General features: G+C 37.3%; 1 protein-coding gene across 2 annotated transcripts in view; it reads left to right on the top strand.

Annotated features, from left to right (window-relative positions):
* Nucleotides 1-24,865, top strand: part of GOLM2 (golgi membrane protein 2) — a 108,736-nt gene that overhangs the window by 61,841 nt on the left and 22,030 nt on the right. For both annotated transcript variants that reach the window (XM_060096759.1, XM_060096760.1), the window contains exons 7-8: nt 8,181-8,279; nt 9,214-9,384. In XM_060096759.1, the coding sequence (XP_059952742.1) occupies nt 8,181-8,279; nt 9,214-9,384 (270 nt within the window). The remainder of the gene's footprint in view (nt 1-8,180; nt 8,280-9,213; nt 9,385-24,865) is intronic.

A 24,865-nucleotide genomic window follows, 5' to 3' on the forward strand; every position in this document is an offset into this window, starting at 1 on the left:
AACACCTACTATTTTCTAGGCGTCTATCACAATCTTTTAGCAAATATTCTCACTTATTCCCCACATTGATCATGCAGGGCAGATGGCATTATCCCTGTTTTTCAGATGAAGACTGAGGCTTCAAGAAATTAGGCACTAAAGTCTTACAGTTAATAAATTACAGAGCCATGATTTGAGCCCTGGTCTAACTCTAAAGCCCATGCTTTTTATTCTTTTATTCTCTTAGCTGTGCAACAGAACCACCTTTGGAGCTTTTAATAAATACAGATACCTAGGTACCATCCTGATATTCAGTATGTCCGGGGTGTTATCTGTAAAACTGAAGTGTTGCCAGATTTGATCACCACTGTTTACTAGTGCCATATTCCTTTTCCGTCGTCACAGGCACTGGATTGTGAAGCCCTGTAAGGCAGAAAACTAGGAATATGAACATTTTAAAGATTGTAGCTGTCACTGAAATAAGAAAATGAGAGTGAAAGGCAAGGATACTTCTTTTTTGGTTCTCAGGGTAAAGGCTGCAGCTGAGGGCTAATAGAGAAGCTGAGGAGGATTAGCCCTAAACTTCCTATTACCTTTTGTAAGCATATCAGCCAGGTTCTCCAGAAATGACTACTTTGAATTTTTAAGTCAAGTGAGAGGTATGTCTCATCTCTACTGTCATGAGTTTCAGTTCCTCATCTGTGAAAGGGGATATCTACCTCAGATAGATTTGAGAGTGACATGAGATTATTGCCTGGTTCATACTAAGTACTCAGAAAGTGGGAGCTACTATTATTATAATTAGTACTATTACTGCTTCCTTTGGAATTACCAGTTTAGTACCAGCCCTCAGCCCCCTAACTACCTATCCTAACTTTTTTTTTTTTTTTTTTTTTTTTTTTGCGGAATGCGGGCCTCTCACTGTTGTGGCCTCTCCCGTTGCAGAGCACAGGCTCTGGACGCGCAGGCTCAGCGGCCATGGCTCATGGGCCCAGCCGCTCCGCCGCATGTGGGATCCTCCCGGACCAGGGCATGAACCTGTGTCCCCTACATCGGCAGGCGGACTCTCAACCACTGCGCCACCAGGGAAGCCCCCTAACATTTTTTTATTGTTCGTTGTCTCTAATATGGCCCCTTCTCTCCTCTCTGACTTCATTTCTATGCTTTCCTCTCACTGCTTTCTTTGCATTTCCTCAGATATGCTGTGAATGTTCCTGTCTCAAGGCCTTTGTACTTACTGGTCTCTGCCTGAATAGTCTTCCTCCACGTTTCATTCATACCTCTGCTCAAATATGTCTCCTTCAGAAATGCCTCCCCTGACCAACCAACTAAAATAGAATGTCCCACTACTCTCTATCACACGTCCCTGTTTTACTTTATGCATAACATTTTCACTCTGACATTTATATTATATTCTGTACATACTTTTTTTAAGTAGCATTTACTTAATTTATTTATTTATTGAAGTGTGGTTGATTTACAATATTATGTTAGTTTCAAGTGTAAAGTAGCATTTTAATACAATAGAAGTAAATCAAGGGCTGATTGGATCTAGTGAATATAGTTAAAAATATATTGCCTTTAACATGAAAAGATGCTCAATATCACCAATCATTAGAGAAATGCAAATCAAAACCACAATGAGTTATCACCCCACACCGGTCAGAACGGCCATCATCAAAAAGTCTACAAACAACAAACGCTGGAGAAGGTGTGGAGAAAAGGGAACCCTCCTATGCTGTTGGTGGGAATGTAAATTGGTACAGCCACTATGGAGAACAGTATGGAGGTTCCCCCAAAAACCCAAACTAGAGCTACCATACAATCCAGCAATCCTACTCCTGGGCACACACCCAGAGAAAAACATGGTTCAAAAGGATACATGCACCCCAGTGTTCAATGCAGCACCGTTCACAATAGCCAAGACATGGAAGTAACCCAAATGTCCACTGACAGACAAATGGACAAAGAAGATGTGGTACATACCAATGGAATATTATTCAGCCATTAAAAAGAAAGAAATAATACCATTTGCGGTAACATGGATGGACCCGGGGACTATCATACTAAGTGAAGCAACTCAGGCACGGAGAGAGAAATATCATATATCACTTATATGTGGAATCTGCTAGTGTTGGAGGGTCTCCTGCAGAGGTGGGGGGTCGCCGTGGCTCACCGTGAGGACAAGGAAACTGGCAGCAGAAGTTTGGGGAAGCACCCCCCAGCGTGAGCCCTCCCAGAGTCCACCACCAGCCCCATCAAAGAGCCCAGGCAGGCTCCAGTGTTGGGTCACCCCATGTACATACTTTTTAATTTATTTGTTGTTATATAACTTGGTCTGTTTTGTCCACCGCGGAATCTCCAGCTTTTTAGAACAGTGCTTAGCATATAGTACGCACTTAATAAGTATTGCCAGAAGACTGAATTTCTAAATTTGATAGCTCTCCTTTATAAAAAAGACAAAACCCAGTATCATAGTGGTAAGATAAAAGCTATGTGTTCTAGTGTATCCGGTATTTTGTCTTTATGTTAAATAGGTTTTACCATTTTATGTTTGGTAATTTTCCTTAATAATGGCTTTATCAATGATATATACTTTAACAGCCTAGTTATTTTTTTTATTTATTTTTTTGCGGTATGTGGGCCTCTCACTGTTGTGGCCTCTCCCTTTGTGGAACACAGGCTCCGGATGCGCAGGCTCAGTGGCCATAGCTCACGGGCCCAGCCGCTCCGCGGCATGTGGGATCTTCCCGGACCAGGGCACGAACCCGTGTCCCCTGCATTGGCAGGCGGACTCTCAACCACTGCGCCACCAGGGAAGCCCAACAGCCTAGTTATTAATGATATTATCTGATAGTAGCATGCTGTCCTCTGTTGACTTGTATGTTTTCCCCTGGTTCTCAGTGGTCATCAATGGAGAAGACCTGAGTAAAATATATCACAAATTATAACTTTAATATCATACATAATTGTTTGCATTCTTTTCAGTGTCTAATTCTTTCCCAGACTTAAGTTGTCTTTGAGCTCACATTTATTTAGTTTCTCTTAATTTGTTTAAGAAGTACACATAGTCATTGACCTAGTGTTTAGTACTTCCCTGAGAACTCACTCTATCATGTAGTTACAAAAATGCTCACCATAAAATTATTTATAATGATAAATTGAAGACCATATAAATGTTATAGGTAATCTTATAAGTTCATTAAATGTGTTCTATCCATAAATGTGATATGTAGTCATTAAAAAAGATAGTGTTGAACTGTTTTTATTAATATATCTATGATTTTTCTTTTTTTTTTGGCCACGCCATGTGGCTTGTGGGATCTTAGTTCCCCAACCAGGGATTGAACCTGGACCCTCGGCAATGAAAGTGCAGAGTCCTAACCACTGGGCTGCCAGGGAATTCCCAATATACCTACGATTTTTTTAATGAAAAAGAAGGTTACAAGGAAGCACGTACAATATAATCTCATTTTTGTGGAGGAAAAATTAGATACCTGTATGTGTATAGAAAAAAAGTCTGAAGAATCCTATCCAAAATTGGAGAGCAAGATCAGCAGTCTTAGTTTGTGTCCAAGTCCACTAGTAATATTCCGGATCTTCATTTGTTTTGGTACCACTAACTGTAACTATTAATTCTGGCTCCTGGGAAAGCCTCTGTCTTGTCCTGGATATAAATAAACCACCTCTCCCCTTAGTTCAACAAAAAAAAAGGCTGGAGTTTTTTTTAAAGGAATTTTTCTAGGAAAATAAACAAATCACAGTGAAAGCATAGAAACCAAAGTGTTTACAGAACACACATTACTTTTTCCTAAGTAGTAAAAGTCTATCCACCAACTAGCTTAGCTGATGCAGTTTATGGCACTCTAAAGTCCTTGTGGCAATTCTTTACCCAGATCTTTCTAGCCAAACCTAGTAAGTTGGAAGTTTGGACTCAGTACTACCATTTAGGAATGTTGTAGAGGAAAATGGGATGACATAGAAAAATGTATATAAATATGAAATAAAAAATCAGATTATATAACAAAAAAAAGAAAAAAAATCAGATTATAAAATAGTATATATGATGGTGTCCTAATTTTGTTTAAGGTATATGGTGTAATGTACAGAAAAAAACAAACAAAACAGATAATCTTGAAATGGTAGCAGTGGTTATCTTTAAGTGGTGGAATTACAGCTCATTTTAAATTCCTTTCTGGTTCTCTATTTTTCTAAATTTTTACAGAAATGTAGTAATTCACGTCAAACTTATAAGGCTCCATATTACCACAGTCACGTCCTCAGGTTCCTTCTTGGTGAATTCAACCAGCCTCAGATTGTATACTATATTTGCACTCCGTGGTTGTTTGAATCCTCAGATGCAGAACCATGGATAAGGAGCACTGACTAAGGGACTTGAGCATGGGGGTGGGGTCGGGTGTCCTGGAACCAGTCCCCCATGGATGTCAAGGCTTGACTGTATAGTTTCTACTACAGACACACCGTGTTTTATTGTGCTTAGCTTTACAGTACCTCACAGATTGTGTTTTTGACAAATTGAAGGTTTGTGGCAATCCTGTGTCAAGCAAATCTATCAGTACCATTTTCCCAACATTTGCTCTTTTCATTGTCTCTGTGTCACATTTCGGTAATTCTTGCAATATTTCAAACCTTCCACCAGCAAAAAGATTACAACTTGCTAAAGGGTCAGGTAATGTTTAGTATTTTTTAACAATGAAGTATTTTTAAATTAAGGTGTGTATACATTGTTTTTTTAGACATAATTCTACTGTATACTTAATAGACTACTGTATAGTATAAACATAACTTTTATATGCACTGGGAAACCAAAAAAAAAGCATGCAACTCGCTTTATCGATATTCACTTTATTGCAGTGGTCTAGAACTGAACCTGCAATATCAAAGGTATGCCTGTGTATCAGTTCTAAACTCCTCTGGATGTTTTATAATGGCTTTCTTTTTTTTTTTTGGCTGCACCACATGGCATGTGGGATCTTAGTTGCCCAACCAGGGATTGAACCCGTATATAAAGGCTCTTTTTAATCCAGCTTTTTCTACCTATCTAAATCTTCATAGTTTTGCCTCTGAATAGTCACCTTGTTCTTGGGCAGGAGGCATTATTAAATAAAGCTAAGAACATGTATGATCACTTCTTGTTTAGTATTGAAAGTACCCTCTTTTGTCTTTTGGCTTATATAGTACTGGAGCCGGCTAGGGTCCAACAGTGATCCACAAGTTTGTACATTGTGACTGACTTCTCTTTCCAGTATATCTACCAGACGCTTAGTTGTCCTCAGAGTCTGTTAGCAAATCAAAATGGTGTTAAACCTGGGAAAGTACTGCTCTTTAAAGATGTTAGCTGATTGTTGTTATTTAGCTGTCTTATGTGCAGTGGTGGGTGTTGGGCATTGTAGCTGGCAATACAAACAAGGAAATGGGGGAACACAGTAAGATATAGAAAACCTCAATTTTCTGTAAATTTGAATGGGTTGCTTTCTTAGAGTGAATTTTTTTTTTTATTTTACAAATTTAATCAGTTATACATATACATATGTTCCCATATCCCCTCCCCCTTGCGTCTCCCTCCCACCCTCCCCATCCCACCCCTCCAGGCGGTCACAAAGAACCGAGCTGATCTCCCTGTGCCACGCGGCTGCCCCCCACCAGCCATCCACCCCACGTCCGGCAGTGTATACATGTCCATGCCGCTCCCCCACCCCGCCACAGCCCACCCCTCCCCCCCCATATCCCCAAGTCCATGCTCCAGTAGGTCTGCGTCTCCACTCCTGTCCTACCCCCATGCTCTTGATGACATTTTTTTCTTAAATTCCATATACATGTGTCAGCACACAGTACCTGTCCCTCTCCCCCTGACTCACCCCACCCTGCATGACAGACCCCAGGTCCATCCACCTCACCACAAACAGCCCAACCTCATTTCTCTCTATGGCTGAGTAACACTCCATTGCACACATGTGCCACATCTTCTTCATCCATTCATCCGACGATGGACACTTAGGTTGCTTCCATCTCCGGGCCACTGTAAATAGGGCTGCTATGAACATCTTGGTACATGTCTCTCCTTGAATCATGGTTTTCTCAGGGTATATGCCCAGCAGTGGGATTGCTGGGTCATATGGTAGTTTCTTAGAGTGAATTTTAAACTTCTTGGGTCCTTAAGTTTAGAAATCTATATAATAATAAATGAAATACAGTTACCGAAATAAACTTTGAGGATTATAAAAATAACCCAAGTATACTAGTTAGGACTGACAAGGCTGTTTTGTATTAACAAATAATCCCCAAATTGCAATTGCTTAAAGCAATAAAGTTTCATTTATTGTTCACATTACAGACTGATGCAGGTTGCATGATTCTCTTTGCAGCTCTCTCTAAGCAGTGTCCTCTTCCATTATTTGATGCCACCATCTTCATATGTAGCCTTCTAATTTGTGACAGCAGGGAAGAGAGATTGTAGGCGATTTGCACAGAAGATTTTATTGGCATAGTTGGAAGTGGCTCATTCTGTTTCACTTACATTCTTATGGTTAGAACCCAGTTTCGTGGCACATAAAAGTAAGGAAGCCTGATCTTCCTCTGTGCCTAGGAAAAATATAATGAAATGGGGTCACAAAGCATCGTGTCTGCCACACCAAAGTTTTAGAAGAATAAAATGTGCCACTAACCATATCTTATAGATGGGATCTCTGTTTTTTTTCTCTTTATCTGTTTGCCTTCTGTCTAGTTTCCTTCTTGTTCTCTGCCTTTCTGTCACATTAAGCTGCCCAAGGTTGCAGTGGAGTGAGTGAAAAATGATCTCTTTCCCTATTGCCTTTATTTCTTAAGGGAGAAGAAAGTCCCAACTCTAAGTAAGTACATCTTGGCTAGTAAAGCTTTTTATACAAAACTTAAAAATTCCCTTTTCAGGAACACTCTTGCACTGCTGGTGGGAATGTAAATTGATACAGCCACTATGGAGAACAGTATGGAGGTTCCTTAAAAAACTACAAATAGAACTACCATACGACCCAGCAATCCCACTACTGGGCATATACCCTGAGAAAACCATAATTCAAAAAGAGTCATGTACCAAAATGTTCATTGCAGCTCTATTTACAATAGCCAGGAGATGGAAGCAACCTAAGTGTCCATCATCGGATGAATGGATAAAGAAGATGTGGCACACATATACAATGGAATATTACCCAGCCATAAAAAGAAACGAAATTGAGTTATTTGTAGTGAGGTGGATGGACCTAGAGTCTGTCATACAGAGTGAATTAAGTCAGAAAGAGAAAAACAAATAACGTATGCTAACACATATATATGGAATCTAAGGGGGAAAAAAAAAGGTCATGAAGAGCCTAGGGGTGAGATGGGAATAAAGACACAGACCTACTAGAGAATGGACTTGAGGATATGGGGAGGGGGAAGGGTAAGCTGTGACAAAGTGAGAGAGTGTCATGGACATATATACACTACCAAACGTAAAATAGATAGCTAGTGGGAAGCAGCCACATGGCACAGGGAGATCAGCTCGGTGCTTTGTGACCACCTAGAGGGGTGGGATAGGGAGAGTGGGAGGGAGGGAGACACAAGAGGGAAGAGATATGGGAACATATGTATATGTGTAACTGATTCAGTTTGTTATAAAGCAGAAACTAACACACCATTGTAAAGCAATTATACTCCAATAAAGATGTTAAAAAAATTCCCTTTTCAAAAATAAAATCTGAACTTGTTGAATCAGTCATATTTAATTTTTATTTAAAATCTGAGCAACTTAGAGTAGCATATCCTCATAGCTTTGCCTAATCTATAAATGTCAATTTTTATTTATACTACCCATATAGAAAGGTCTCACTGTATCTGAAGAGATTCATTTATTTATTCATTCATCAAATTTTAGTTGAGCTCCTGTTATATGCCAGGCACTATTCTAGGTATTCGAGATATAGTGATGAACAAGACAGAATTCCTATCTTGTATTCTGGTCAGATTTATTGATCATCAAAATCTGTGATGGATGGTGCAATATATCAATTAGTAACCATAAATTAATTAGTTAATATACCAACTATAAGGATTACAAAATTAGAGTAAGCATCATAGGATTAGTGCAATGTAAACAGGTTCATGGTGGTTGGTATTTAGAAACCATCATATCACGGGGAATAATATGGATCTGTTTTTAATTTTAGCTTTAAAGAAACCCCCTGTTTCCTTTTCTCAATATGAAAGTCATCAAGTAATCTCCCATCTTCCAACTGGACAACCTCTCTCCCCAAATATGGTTCCAGGTATGAAGTTTTATTCTTAAAATTCCATTTGAAAATCAATTTTCTGGTCATGTATTGTTACATAGTGAATAAAACATGTCACTTAGCAGCACAGTGAAGTATCATTCATTATTCTAGTTAACTTTGTATATTATCAAATGACTGATAAAAGCTCAGGGAGAGATCATTACAAAATGAACTTTGTTTAATGGACTATTAAGAGTGGAAGAATTATTTGTTCTGCCACTCTGGACTATGTTCCCTTTCATCACTACTAGTATATATGTATTTACCTTCTCCAAAATTTCGTTTATCTCACAGAGGCCTTCTATAAAATGAGATCTGCCTGTATTAAACTCCCTACTCTGTACTTATCTGTATGTTTTCTACTGAATACCTACTCAGTTTTACAGAAATGTTCCCCTAAAATGAGAATTGATATGATTAAAATTAATTGTAATAAAGATCTAAATCGAGGCTTTGATGAGTTAAAAAGGGAGGTAGGAGAAAGAAAAGTTATATCCAGGAGATACTAATAAGAAAGAATCAAGAGTTAACAGTTGTGTCGCTGTGTAGATGAAAATGACTTCAAGATTAAAAATTCTAAAAGCCTTATTGGATTTTGGAGATTTCTGACAGCAATATAGAATTTGGAGGGAAGAAAAGTTACAGGTATCACTACCATTTTAATCTTTGGGTTTCTACTATTGATATATATTCCACTGATGAACAGGTTTATAATCAATACTAAAGATACCCACCTGGGAATGATTAGTAAACTTCACACAACTAAAATCACATTGGTTATAAGATTTGATTAAAGAAATAAGATAAAGCTTTAAAAAAAGCTACCTGACTACCCAGTATCAGATAACAGTGTCTTACCTTTTCTCAGGTAGGTTTTATGAAATTCTTCTGCAAAATATGACCTTAATTTGATGTTTTTATGCCATAGATTCTCATGGAAACCACAATGGAAACCCCAGAACTTCAAAACAGAAGCCTTCCAATCCTCTTCAACATTTAATTCCAGGCCCTAACTTGGAGAGTGAACCCAGAATTCAAGCAGATATTCTAAAGCAGGCTACTAAGGATCGAGCCGGTGATCTCCATAAATTGAAGCAAAGTAAGAATCAGTTGATGAATATTATGCTGAAAAGATTTCTTTAAATATAATATATTTATTTACAAGTCTGAATTAAGGTCTTCATTATTATAATCTCTAACTAATGGATGTATAGTGAAGTTATATACATACAAAGAGAAAGTATGGCGGTTGTAAAATTTAAAAGAAAAGTAGGTTTTAAATGGATAGAGATATTTTAAAGAACACTTTCAAAAACTTCTCTTGTTCTCTAGTGTTAAAAAATAAATTTCAGGTGAGTTGATTTTTAAAATGCTATTAGTTCTTAGGAATGTAAAATTTTTCTGAGAAGTGAGAGAAGATATATTTTGTTAGGCTAATATATGAAAACTTTGATTAGAAAGGAGGGAAGATAAAGAGTTTTGAAAAATGAGTTCTGGAAGAAATAAAGACTGTCATGGTAGAAAGTTCAATGTGGTTTCCTTTTCCATTCCCTCCAATTGCAATTTGCTTCATTTAGGCGTTAGAAGTGAAAGAAATTGAACAAATTCATAGTACTGTGTAATAATGTTTGACTGCTTAATTGTTTCAGAGGTATTGATTATGATAAATGGACAATACCTGTTAATCTGCATAATTTTCTAATTGCTAGATTTTCAAGATGTATAAGAAAAAATTCCGGTAGTAGACAGAACTGGGGACAGGACAGTGGCACTTAGACCAGCTCTCTTAAACTGTACTTTTCACTGCTTCTGCTTTTTTTTTTTTTTTTTTTTTTTTTTGCGGTACACGGGCTTCTCACTGTTGTGGCCTCTCCCGCTGCGGAGCACAGGCTCCGGACGCGCAGGCTCAGCAGCCATAGCTCACGGGCCCAGTCGCTCTGCGGCATGCGGGATCTTCCCGGACCGGGGCACGAACCCATGTCCCCTCCATCGGCAGGCAGACTCTCAACCACTGCGCCACCAGGGAAGCCCACTGCTTCTGATTTTTAAGGCTTCTTCCCTTCAACTTCTGAATAGACAGAATGTCTGAAAGCTCCAGTTTGCTTTTGTTTACTTTTAATGATGGCTTCTATGGCAACAACTCTTCAGAGCAGTGTTTAGGCATTTACTTGTACACAGGTTGTTTCTACTGTGATAACTGCACAGTGTTACTTTTTTTTTTTTTTTTTTTTTTTTTTTTTGCGGTACGCGGGCCTCTCACTGTTGTGGCCTCTCCCGTTGCGGAGCACAGGCTCCGGACGCACAGGCTCAGCGGCCATGGCTCACAGGCCCAGCCGCTCCGCGGCATGTGGGATCCTCCCAGATTGGGGCACGAACCCGTGTCCCCTGCATTGGCAGGCGGACTCTCAACCACTGCGCCACCAGGAAGCCCCACAGTGTTACATTTTTAAATTGGTCTTATGACAGTTATTCATATTTCTGCATCTATATGAATAGATATTTTGTGTACATTTAATTGACTTTCCTTCCTTGACATTTTAAAGCGTATCCATGTATCTTGGCTAAAGTATTATATAAAAAATGTTTTTATTTACAAGAATATGGTTAACATTTTAAATACAGTGAAAAAATATTTCCTCCAAATCTTGTTGGGGAATTGGCTTCAAAGGTCAGAATCTTAGTAAGGTCAGAATCTTACTAAGATAAAATATCTTAATTTGATCACTTAAGATTTTCTTCTACTTATAGTTTATTCTATAAAAATTGTTATTGTTGTCTTACCTCTCTTTTTTTTTAACCAGTCTTTGGGTAAAGAATGTGATTGGAAAATGATCACTAGGAAATTACTACTTTCCACAATTTTTTTTTTTTTTTGGCTGTGCCGTGTGGCATGTGGGTGCCTAGTTCCCCAACCAGGGATCAAACCTGTGCCCCCTGCAGTGGAAGCATGGAGTCCTAACCACTGGACCACCAGGGAATTCCCTACAATTTATTTTTGAAAGAGCCTATTGAGTTTTAAAATCTTACTCCGAATTCTTTTCAATGTATATATAGAGTTGAAATCAATGTGAGCACTGTTTTGTGATTTACTTTGGCATTATTTCTTACATGCGTTTTAACCTATCAAATAGTTATGTAGTTGTCATTTAAAAATGTATATATATACACATATACACACACGTAGACATATGCATATATTCCATTGTGTTTAGGCAATAATAATAGTACATTTAGCTCTACTCTTTGATTATTTAAATTATTTCATATTTTCTTATGTTAGATGTCATGATTATGAATATCTTTTTTTCAAATTATTTCCTGCTTCTCCTACTTTGGGTATTCCTTTAAAAGTGTAGTCCCCTAACTGAATTTATTAGGTCAAAGTACTTGACTAACTTTATAGCTCCTGTTACATAATGTCAGATTGTTCTCTAGAACAGTTTCACAATGTCACTAGAGATGTTTACTTTTATTTATTTCCCTAAGGCCTGGCCACATTTGCTTTTTAACTCTTTTGTAAGGCATTTAGAATATAATGATTCCTTAAGGGTGTTTTAATAGGCATTTACTTTCTGGTGGCCTGTCCATTTTTATGTGAGGAACTATACTATAGTTATATCTTGGTATATAATCTGTGCATCAGTTTTGACCACTGAGCCTGATAACTTTGGAGGTTGATCCTATACCTTTCTGTCAAATCTTTATCAATAATTCAGATGCTAACCTTTGATAAATTAACTGTACTTCAGTTTCCTCTTCTGCCTTTTGTGATATGAGACTTTATTATATCATGCAAATGATTTTTTTAGAAATTAAAGATAAGTTTAAAATTGTGGTAAAATACATATAAAATTCACCAAAGTGCACAATTCAGCGGTATTTAGTACATTTATAATGTTGTGAAATCATTACAACTGTCTAGTTCCAGAAAGTATTCATTACTGCAAAAGAAAACCCTGTACCCATTAAGCAGTCACTCCCCATTTTCTCCTACCCACAGTCCTTGGCAATGACTAACCTATTTTCTGACTCTATGGATTCACCTGGAATCCTGGATATTTCATGTAAATGGAATCATACAATATGTAGCCTTTTGTGTCTGGCTTCTTTTTCTTAGCGTACTGTTTTCAAAGTTCAGCCATGTTGTCACAGGTATCAGTACTTTATTTCTCTTATGGCTGGATAATATTCAATTGTATGAATACATTTTGTTTATCCATTCATCTGTAGATGGGCATTTGGATTGTTTCCACTTTTGGGCTATTGTGAATAGTGCTGCGATGAACATTGATTTACAAGCTTTTGTTGAACACTTGTTTTCAATTCCTTAGGTGTGTACCTAGATGTAGAGTTGCTGGATTATATGGTAATTCTATGTTTAGCTTTATAGGAAACTGCCAAACTGTTTTCCACAGCAGCTGCACCATTTTACAGTTCCATCAGCAATGCACGAGAGTTCCAGTTTCTTGACATCCCTGTCAACACTATCAGTATTTTCCACTGTTGCTGTTGTTTTTACTGTTGCCGTTGTTTTTACTGTTGCCATCCTAGCGCCTGTGAAGTGGTATCTCATTGTGTTTTTCATTTGCATTTCCCTGATGACTAATGACATTGAGCATCTTTTCATGTACTTGTTGGCCATTTGTATATCTTCTTTAGAGAAATGTATATTCAAGTCCTTTGCTCATTTTATTTTTTATTTTATTTATTTTTTTTCTTTTTGCGGTATGCGGGCCTCTCACTGTTGTGGCCTCTCCCGTTGCGGAGCACAGGCTCTGGACGCGCAGGCCCAGCGGCCATGGCTCACGGGCCCAGCCGCTCCGCGGCATATGGGATCCTCCCAGACCGGGGCACGAACCCGTATCCCCTGCATCAGCAGGCGGACTCCTAACCACTGCGCCACCAGGGAGGCCCCTTTGCTCATTTTAAAATTGGGTTGTTTGTCTTTGCTGTTGAGTTTTAAGCATTATTTATATATTCTGAATACTAGACCTTCATCAGATGTATGATATGCAAATATTTTTACCTATTCTATCGTTTGTTTTTTCACTCTCTGATAGTGTCCTATGATGCACAAAGTTTTTAATTTTGATGAAGTCCAATTTATCTGTTTTTCTTTTGTTGTTCATGCTTTTGGTGTCATATCTAAGAAACCTTTGTCAAATCAAAAAGGTCATGTTTTCTTCTAAGAACCTCATAGTTTCGCTCTTTTTTTTAACTTGAGGTATAATTGATTTACAATATTATATTAGTTTCAGGTGTACAACATGATGATTCAACGTTTGTATACATTGCAAAATGGTCACAACAATAATAGTTTTAGCTCTTATATGTAAGTTTTTGATCTATTTTAAGTTAATATTTGTATACGGTATGAGGTAAGGATCCAACTGTGTACTTCTGTGCATTGGTATTCAGTTGTCCTAGCACTATTTGTTGAAGACACCTTCTTTCTCCATTGAACAGTCTTGATATCCTTGTCGAAAATCAGTTGACCACACATGTATGGGTTTATTCTGGATTCTTAATTCTGTTCCATTGAGACCAGATGCCAGGAGCACACTGTTTTGATTACTGTCACTTTGTAGTAAGTTTTGAAATTGAGAAGTGTGAGTCTTCCAACTTTGCCCTTCTTTATAAGATTATTTTGACTGTTTGGCATCTCTTACAATTCCATGTGAATTTTAGGATCTGCTTGTCTATTTCTACTAAAGAGACCGTTGGGATTTTAATAGGAATTACATTAAATCTGTAGATTGCTTTGGGGAGTATTATCATTTGAACAGTATTAGGTCTTCCAATCCATGAAGATGGGATGTCTTTCCATTTATTTAGGGTATCTTTAATTTTCTTCAGCAGTTTTTATAGTTTTCAGTGTACAAGTCTTACGCCTCCTTGGTTAAATTTATTCCTAAACATTTAATTCTTTTTTATGTTATTGTAAATCAAATTGTTCTCTTAATTTCCTTTTCAGATTGTTCATTGCTAGTACATAGAAATATGACTGATTTATTTGTTTCCTTGACTTTTGGGTTTAAAAATTTTAATGCAAATTTCTAAGAATATGCTAATATTTGGGTTCATCTTAGAATGGTATTTTATTTTCACTCTTTTAGAAATAATAGTGTTTTTAAATATACTGTAAAAATATACCTATGTTATATACATTAGCATATATATAAACATGTGTATATATATATAAAAAGTCAATATTTTGAATATGATTCAAAAATTTTATAAGTATTTTACATCAACTACATTTTTTTTCCTTTTTACCTTTTGATGTCCCTTCACCCATTTCTCCCATGTCCCCACCCTCAACCTCTGCCAGCCACCAATCTGTTCTCTGTATCTATGAGCTTGATTTTTTTTTTTCTTTTTGGCTGCATTGGGTCTTCATTGCTGTGGGCTTTCTATAATTGTGGCAAGCAGGGGCTACTCTTCGTTGCAGCGTGCAGGCTTCTCATTGCAGTGGCTTCTCATTGCAGACCACGGGCTCTAGCCACATGAGCTTCAGTAGTTGCAGCACATGGGCTCAGTAGTTGCGACACATGGGCCCTACAGCACGTAGGATTCAGTAGTTGCGGTGCGTGGACTCAGTAGTTGTGGCACGTGGGCTTGCGGGCTGGGCTCTAGGGCATGCAGGCTTCGGTAGTTGTGGCTTGTGGGCTCTAGAGCGCAAGCTCAGTAGTTGTGGCTCATGGGCTTAGTTGCTCCATGGCATTTGGGATCTTCCCGGACCAGGGATCAAACCTGTGTCCCCTGCATTGGCAGGCGGATTCTTAACCACTGTGCCACCAGGGAAGTCCCTATGAGCTTGATTTTTATTTGTTTGTTTTACTTTTTCTTAGATTCTACATATAAAAGAGATCATATGGTACTTACTTATTTCACTTGGCATAATACCATCAAGGTTCAGCCATGTTGTTGCAAATAGCAAGATTTCATTCTTTTTTGTTGCTAAATAATATTTCATTGCATATATATACCACACTTACTTTGTCCATTCATCCACCAACGGACACTTAGGTTGTTTCCATATCTTGGCTATTGTAAATAATGCTGCAATGAACATGGGGGTGCCTGTTTCAAGTTAGTGTTTTCATTTTCCTCAGATAAATACACAAAATGGAATTTCTGGATCATATGGTAATTCTATTTTTAATTTTTTGAGGAACCTTCATACTGTTTTCCATAGTGGTTGCACCAATTTACATTCCTACCAAGAGCATAAGGGTTCCCTTTCCTCCACATTTCTCCAATTATGACTGATTTTCGTTTGTTGATCTTGTATCCTGCAACTTAGTTGAATTTAACACAATAGGTTTTTATTTGTGTATATTCCAACATATCCATCTTGACTCTTATGACAACTTTCATTTCTTTTATTGAAAATCATCTGTCCTTTTTCTGGCCGTAAATATACTACTCAATTTTCATTTTTTTTTTTACCACGAATGGATTATTTGACCTCTTTGGAATATACAATGATCCAAATTTAGTTTTCTCTATGTTGATAACCATTTGTCCCAGGATTATTATTTATTTTCCCTTTGTGATATTTACTTCTGGTTTATCTTATACACACATAAACTCACATTAAATTATTTCACTATTTTTATCTCTCTCTAGAATTTCCATTTTTTTCCATTTCTTGACTTTATCCCTAGCATATGGTACGATTCTGATACCAGTTCCAATGTGTGTGGGTTTTTCCCACACCACTAAGCAATTCTCTAACACCAGCTGGGTATCTACAGTTTAACTCAATTCTGACACTATCTACCTGGAGATAGCCTCAGATCTCACAGGTTAAGGGCTCAGTCCTCCCCCACTTCAGATGCCAATTACAAGTCCAGATTGTTGCCTATATTTCTGACTTGACTGGATGAAGATCTAACGTACCAACAGCCCCTTTCTTGGGTACAATTAGTTTGCTGGAGCAGCTTGCAGAACTTGGAGAAACATTTTACTTACTAGATTACCAGCTTATAAAAAATATAACTCAGGAGGAGCCATATGGAAGAGTTGCATAGACAGCACAGAGCTTCCATGCCTGTTCCAAGCATGCCAATCTCCCCAAATCTCCATGGGTTTTTATGGAGGCTTCATTACATAGGCAATACACATTCATTACATTGCTTTATAATAATCTGAACCTTCCTTAAAATTTTTAAAAAACTAAATTTTTCTCTGTTCTTCCAGAAGAATTTCACTGTCAGTTTATCAAGTTCTATGACTAGCCTCAAATGTAGTTTTAATTACAATTTTATCCTTTTTTTAAATCCTTACTGTTTTCTTCTTTGGTTTTATCCTTCTCAAAATCATATTTGCCTAAAAGTTTCTATATAGTAGAAGAATTATTTAAAATAAACATTTGGGACTTCCTGGCAGTCCAGCAGTTAAGACTCTGTGCTTCCACTGCAGGGGGTGCGGGTTCCATCCCTGGTTGGGGAACTAAGATTCTGCATGCTGCGCAGAGTGACCAAAAAAGAAAAATAAAATAGAATAGAATAGAAAACAAATATTTAAGGTATATACAAGGAACTGTTACCAGAAGGGGAACCCCTTCCAGGGCCCTAGAGTGGGGTCTTATCTAACACTTGGAAATGAATTGTCCATGGAGACACATTTACTGACAAAGCAAAAGACTTTATTGGAAAGGAGTGCTTGAGCAGAGAGCAGCAAGGTAAGGGAACCCAGGATAACTGCTCTGCCACGTGGCTTGCAGTCTCAGGTTTTATGGTAATAGGGTTAGCTTTCTGGGTTGTCTCTGGCCAGTCATCTTGCCTATGCCCATATTTGGTCCTATTCAAGGCCCTTCCTGATGGCGTGTGCATCTCTCAGTCAAGATGGTTTCCAGCAGGAGGGTTTCTGGGAGGTTGGCAGGACATATTATGGACTGGTGTCTCCTCCCTTCTTTGGGAACCAAATTCTCCTGGTTGGTTTGTGGTGGCAGCACTGTGTTCATTATCAGGACCTCCTGTTGTGAGACTACTCATGCAGGTGGTTATTATCATGTCTGGCCAAGATGGGTGGTTTTGGTCAATGGTTTCCTAATAGAACCATTAGAGATAATCTAATGACCTATTACTCACTACTCTGGACTAGCAGCATCCACATCACCTGTGATTGTTAAGAAGATTTCAGACCCTACCCTAGACCTTATTTATATTTACATTAAAGTTTGAGACTCCACTATTATGTGATTTCTTCATTTTACAGACAAGAAAATTTAGATCCAGAGTGTTTAATTTACTTGAGGCAAATACTGGAACAACCAGGACTATTATCTAGGTCCCTTATCTTCAGGTTCACTGCTTTTTCACTTATCACACTACCTCCTGTATACTTTTAAAGTTTTGGAAAAATTCTTTAATAGTTCCTTTTCTTGTTCTATTTCTGGCAAACTCCTAATCGTACTTTAAAGCTGTGCTCTGCTGGCATCTATTTGATAAAGCCCTTCTCATATCTCTACTGTCCTGACCAAATCAATCATTCCCTTCTCACTGTATAGTTGACCCTTGAACAACATGGATTTGAACTGCATGGGTCCACTTATATGTGGATATTTTGATTAGTAAATACTACAGTACTACGCAGTCTGCAGTTGATTGAATCTGAGGATGTGGTTGCATGTATGGAGGTGCAACTTTAAATTATATGTAGATCTTTGACTGTGCAGAGGGTCAGTACCCCTAACCCCCATGTTGTTCAAGGGTCAACTGTACTTCAACCCATTGAACATATTATCATTAGTGTATATACCACATCATTTTGTAATTAACTGTTGAAGGGGAGGGAAAAATTTTCCATGACCTTTTTAGGATCCCTGGCTAGGTCTGAAAATTAAACTGAGAAAGATTAACAGGGAAAAAAAAACCTACAAATTTATTTAACGTGACACAGGGCCCTTCATAAGGAAAAGGAGACCCAAATAAATGGTTAAACCTGAATTTTTATTTTTAAAAAAATGTAAACAGTACGTATATATGTGAAATAATTACTGTAGTAGTACAGAAAATTTAATCATTTTACATTATAAAAATGATTTATGCAGAAGTGGTTTAGTTTAGAGAAATTGGCATTATTATTACTGACATCATTTAGATATAACTGAGAAAAAATATAAGATGAATAAAATGTTTTTGGAACATGATATCCAAGAAAGTTTTTAATCTTCGTTTTGTTTTCAGTCAGTGTCAAGGTGGCTCTCTCCAGGTCATTGTGCAATAAGCTATTGGTACAAACCAAAACATGATTATGGAAATACTGTATGAGTTTACCCACCCTTTTACTGAGAATTTCCTCTCTATTGTCTCTTTCCCTTAGTGAAATAACTTCAAATTCCCTAATTTCAACATATTCCATAATATGTCTAACTATAAAATTATATGTTTACATAATATGTATATGTAAAATATATATACATACACACAACACTTAATACTCATGCAAATATTAGAGAAAAGTAAGAGATTCTTTAAGATACTTTTTTTTTTTTTTTTTGCGGTACGCGGGCCTCTCACTGTTGTGGCCTCTCCCGTTGTGGAGCACAGGCTCCGGATGCGCAGGCTCAGCGGCCATGGCTCACGGGCCCAGCCGCTCCGCGGCATGTGGGATCTTCCCGGACCGGGGCACGAACCCGAGTCCCCTGCATCGGCAGGCGGACTCTCAACCACTGCGCCACCAAAGAAGCCCAAGATACATTTTTAAAGGCAGGAAAAAAGAGGCAGAGGGAGAGATATCCATTCAGTTTAAACAGAAAAAGGCAGAAGATAGATCACATATTTCATTGAATCTGAAAGTCATTAATTTTAAGTTCAACACTTTTTCTTTTTTTGGCCATGCCATACAGCTTGCAGGATCTTAGTTCCCTGAACCAGGATCAAACCCGTGTCCCCTGCAAAGGAAGCGTGGAGTCTTAACCACTGGACCGCCAGGGAAGTCCCAACACATTTTTTTTTTTTTACCACCAAGAAAGGAAAAAAGTTGCTGCCAATTACACTATGACACATCACTGATTTGAAGATGTACCCTGATGTTAGCAGTATTAAATGTGAAAAAGTCCATCTTAGAATCAATGAAATGTATATGTAGTATTTTTTGTCTTTTTTCTATTTTGAGTGATATCTTCTTTCTTAAAAATCCATTTTCAAGATTAATATTTTAGGTTAACATTAGGGTAAGTTTTACCTCCAAGTAACTGAAATGGTAAATGAGAATGTCAGTATACTGCAAAAGTTTCCTTTTTTCATGAATTATCTCTGAAGTCTAAAACGTGTTTAGTGACCCGTTCATAAAGAAAAGGTTTCCTTTGCCAATAAACAAGTTATAGATTTGATACAAATGAGTGATCATTATTCATGTCTGGAACTTCATGGGCTCAGCCCGCCGAGTTAATAATTAATGCAGAATTAGGAACATATTTGCCTACTTTTTGTTTCTTCTAGATAAGTGTTCGAAGTGCAAATCTATATTATTAGGCTAATTTCCCCTTCCAATTTATTATTTTTTAAATTAATTTTTATTGGAGTGTAGTTGCTTTACAACATCGTGTTAGTTTCTACCATACAGCAAAATGAATCAGCTATATGCCCTCTTTTTTGGATTTCCTTACCGTTTAGTTCACCACAGAGCATTGAGTAGAGTTCCCTTTGCTATACCGTAGGTTCTCATTAGTTATCTATTTTATACATAGTATCAATAGTGTATATAAGTCAATCCCAATCTCCCAATTCCTCCTACCTCTCTCTTCCCCCTTGGTATCCATACATTTGTTCTCTACGTCTGTGTCTATTTCTGCTTTGCAAATAAGGTTGTCTATACCATTTTTCTAGATTCCGCATATATGCGTTAATATACGATATTTCTTTTTCTCTTTCTGACTTACTTCACTCTGTATGACAGTCTCTAGGTCCATCCACATCTCTATAAATGACCCATTTTCGTTCCTTTTTATGGCTGAGTAATATTCCATTTCCCCCTCCAATTGAGAACGCTTCAACAAATTTGTTATTCAGTCTTCAAAAGAAATGTATTTATCTTGCCCAAATTAATGGGAGTCTTAGACAGCTGAATATTCCTTCCAAATTATTTGGTTTTTTTAATTAGCTGTTACATAATTAAATGGTGCAATCTGGTATCTCACTATGGTACAGACAGATTTTAGGACCATCGATTCCTTTTCCAATCAATGCTAAATACTTAGCGTTGAATGCTTTTATAATAAGCTTGATGAAGAGTGGAAAGATATGATAGGACAAAGGATATGAAGTAAGTGTAGTAAACTGGGAGAAATTTAGCAAGACTCATTTGTTCAGATGCTTCTTGATGTTCTTCTGTCTTGGATATCCTTATATATCCTTATATTCCTTTACTCCAGGTATAGGGAGGGTACCACTCACATGAGGGTTTTATGACCTGCTTCAGGGGAAGGTCAGAAAGTCCTTTCTGCACATGCCATTTCTCACATTCCTTCAGCTTGAAATATTTAATATTTCAAGGTGCTATATTTTCAGGTTGCATGTCCTGAAACCTGTCATTCCCCTGTCTGAAACTTCCATATGAAGTTTCACAATCCAGAAACTGAGTTGTTAGCTTGCTCCATAACCCATTGAACTAGTCTCAGTCCTGGGTATTTCAAGGGAAACATAAGAAAAACAAAGGTTAATGGTTGGTACAAACTGTAAACTTGGTTTTTTAGTCCAGAAGACAGTCAATCAAGAAGATTTTCTAGATGTTGGACTTGAAGCATCTTCAGATGCTTCATATTGCATTGGCAATATGACAGCTTTTCCTTGAATATCTGGTAATGTCATCAGGTGATCTTTTGAACTTTCTAAGTGGCCTAAATGGCAACGGGCACAAAGGTTGTCCATACATGAACTGTTGTGGTGATTTCTCTGAAGTTTATATCAAACTGTCCATCTTCAGCTTGCAAGGCTTTGGGAAAAGGACAGTTTTAAGTTTTAGTGATTCAAAGTTAAAAGGGGTGAGAAAAATTGGAAACTTTAATTTGGAGAGTTGCAGCCAGATATTGAAGGAAACTAAAAGGATTCTGCATCTAGTCTAGTTTGCAGGTAGGTAACAAGATCTTAAAGACAATAAATAGGACTCATATTTAATAGCCACAAGGGTTTACTGTCATTTTCTATTGAAGCATCATTTTTCTCTCTATAGTCACCCCATTTCTATCAAAGATAATCAAAGACTATTTTTTAAAATAAGTCTAGTCTCATTAAACTTGGCCTGATTATTTATGTGAGTGCAAGAATAGTGATTGACCACATAGGTCTTTTGAGTTTTCTTTGCTGGAACTTTTCATAAGGATTCTCAGATTGGATCTTTAAAAGCCTCCGGAGGTGAGGAAGCCAAGCCAGAGACTCGCCTTCAGACTTCGCCTGCAGTACCTAGAGACAATTCGTATCTTCTTGAGGTTCACAGATATCCTGAAGTTCCTGGGCCTGCCAGGAAGTGACCTTCCTTATTCATCTGTAAGACTGGGAACTTTGTATACCAGGTATAAGCTGGTTTTTCCGAGGGGGGATGGGAGCACTTCATAAGTATTGACACTTTAAACCCAGCCCTAGTTCCATGAAGCTGTCTGGTCATATCTGATTTTATGCATCATTCTCAAATATGACATTCTAGTCAGAGCCTTGGTAATATAGCCAAAGTTTCCAACTGTGTTCTATTACAAGGAGAGCAGATTCTTACTGAACTTAAAATAACTATATTGCCATGAAAACAAGATTTCTGACTAAGAGTTCCTGAATTCTGGAGGGATTAGGTAGGGAGAAAAAGTAGTTGTTTTATCTTTATTCACAAAAGTACACTTTTGTGAATAAAGATAAATAACACCAAATTGCTGTGTTATAGATAGCTTAAGAGATAAGAGGAAAAGGTTTCCTTAAATCTGGAAGGCAAAAGATTAAAGGACCTCAATGTTGGGTAGTGTGTCCTGAATCCTATAACTGTTTGTATACATGTTGTCTCTGTTAGAGTGGTAACTCACAAGGGCAGGAACTGTGTCTTATTCTTTTTTATTTTCCCAGCCTTGCATATACATAGTAAATATTTATTAAACTTACTGCATTACTTTTGGAATTTTATATTTCTGTAGTTAGTCACACAATCAAAATGATTACTTGGTCATAAATTATATAATACATGAGAAGTTCCCTACTTTTAATTTCTTTATTCTAAAATTCTTAGTCCTGAATCTTTTATAGTCTCTCTCTTTTTTTAAATTGTAGTTTATGGATTGTTTAAATTTTTTTTAATTTTCCAAAAACCCAACTACTAATTTTGCCACTTTTTAATTTTCAATCTGCCTTTTATTTTATTCTTTGCTATTTGTGACTTGTCACTTTATTCCCCTTTTAAGTTTTTGGACAGATACTTAATTCTTCACACTTAATTCTTTCTTACTAATATATTAACTTATAAACAAACTTTTATCAAACTCCTGTTAGGGGCTTCCATGGTGGCGCAGTGGTTGAGAGTCCGCCTGCCGATGCAGGGGACACGGGTTCGTGCCCCGATCCCGGAAGATCCCACATGCCGTGGAGCGGCTGGGCCCGCGAGCCATGGCCGCGGAGCCTGTGTGTCCGGAGCCTGTGCTCCGCAACGGGAGAGGCCACAGCAGTGAGAGGCCCGCGTACAGAAAAAAAAAAAAAAACAACAACAACAACAAAAAAACTCCTGTTAGGCAAAACACTGTGCATTTGTAACAACAATTTTTCCTTTGTTGTTTCATTGTGTGTATTAAGTTTTTATATACTAAATTTCCATTTCTGTTGTCTTTTAAAAATATTTTCCATTTTATTCTGACTTTATTCTTCATGAATAAGCATTAAGGGCATTTTTTTTCTCTATAGTTTTAATTGTTTTTGTTTGTTTGTTTGGCCATGCTGTGTGGCTTGCAGAATCTTAGTGCCCTGACCAGGGATTGAACCTGGGCCCTCAGCAGTGAAAGCATGGAGTCCTAACCACTGGACTGCCAGGGAATTCCCTCTGTAGTTTTAATTGTTAACTTCACTTTTCCATCTGTATTTAATATAGGTAAAAGAGAACCTTTAGAATAGCAGATAAGGGATAAGTGTATCTGTTCATTAGGGAGATTAAGCCTTATAGGAATGGCCAGCCTTTAGTGGAATTTGAAGAAAGTGATCTTGTGTTAGGCTATATCTATATGTTCTGTTTCCAAAACTTTGTTAAATAGCAAAAATAATTCTTTGCAGAGATTGAAAACTGATGACACTTCACCATATCCAGCTAGCATATTAGTTTTGTTCAGTCCACACAGTGATTTTTAAAAATCTGAAATAGTTGCCAGTATTTAAAAGTCAAGAGATTTCATGTAAAATTCCCAGTCTCTAATTCTCTTAAACCAGATTGTTTGACATAATCACTGGAACTGATTATGACTATTCTGTTTAGAATGAGACTTGCCTTGTCCCATTTCTCATAATCCCACTTTGACATAATACATCCAATTATCTTGCTTGTCTGATACTTGGAGGCATTTGAGTTTGTGACCCCTTTCTATAACATGAGAATATAGAATAGAAATCTTGTAGTTGATCCAGGGCAGGGGCTTAGCTATTAGGAATCCATGGCAGTATAGAAAGGTACATGAGGTTAGACTGGGCTTGAGAGGGAAGTATTACCTGAAAGTTAACAAGCAAGGGGCATTAGACTGAGAAGTAATATTGAAAAATGGTAAACGAGGAGATGGTAGTCTCAAGAAAAAAGGTACTGCGTTAAAAATGCCAGAGACAGAACACTGTTATCATAATGAGGCCTTATTGATAAATGGAAAGTACGAAGTAGGAGTTGGAAGAAAGTGTCTGAGTATGTGAAGAAATCTCTTTTTCTGTCCTGACTCCTTTTACATCATGGAGACAGTTACAATCTCAGTCCGTATCGTCATCTAATTTTACTTCATCTAGAGACCAAAGGTATATAGAGAGACCAATAAGTACAAATGATAGAAGTGTAAATAGGTAATGAATATAAAAGTATTTGTTTCTGTAGATACTAAATGATATGCTGTTAGAACAAGTTGAAAATTTTGTTGAAACTGACTACTGGACATGGGGAGGAATCTTAGATTTTATACAATGACCATAACAATTTTTTTGACAGTTTTAAATTTAGTATATTTTATAACTTATTATATCATACTTACATTGATACATTTTTTATAAATTTAATTTTGTCTTGCCACATCATGCAAAAATAGCTAGGTAATTTGTTGGCACGTTTTGCCATTATTTAGAAAATATATTTGTGTTGGTTTAATTTAAAATGTAGAATGTAGTCTATATGGTGACACAAAATATAGTTTAGGGGATACTTCAGAGTATCCTGGAGGCACACTTCAAAGAAATAGTCAGACATCCTCCAAAGTAGTTGAAATGGAGAATTCATGGAAGACCCACCTGTTTGCCAATTAGGAGGGCTGTACTCTATATATTTAGATGCCTTGAATTGAGAAAACAGTTCATTTCAAATGTCAGCCCTGTACTGAAAGTCACAAGGACTTTCAAAATAGTAGGTGGTGATTGTTGATC

The sequence above is a fragment of the Mesoplodon densirostris genome, chromosome 4 (assembly GCF_025265405.1).
Source record: "Mesoplodon densirostris isolate mMesDen1 chromosome 4, mMesDen1 primary haplotype, whole genome shotgun sequence".
Taxonomy (NCBI): domain Eukaryota; kingdom Metazoa; phylum Chordata; class Mammalia; order Artiodactyla; family Ziphiidae; genus Mesoplodon; species Mesoplodon densirostris.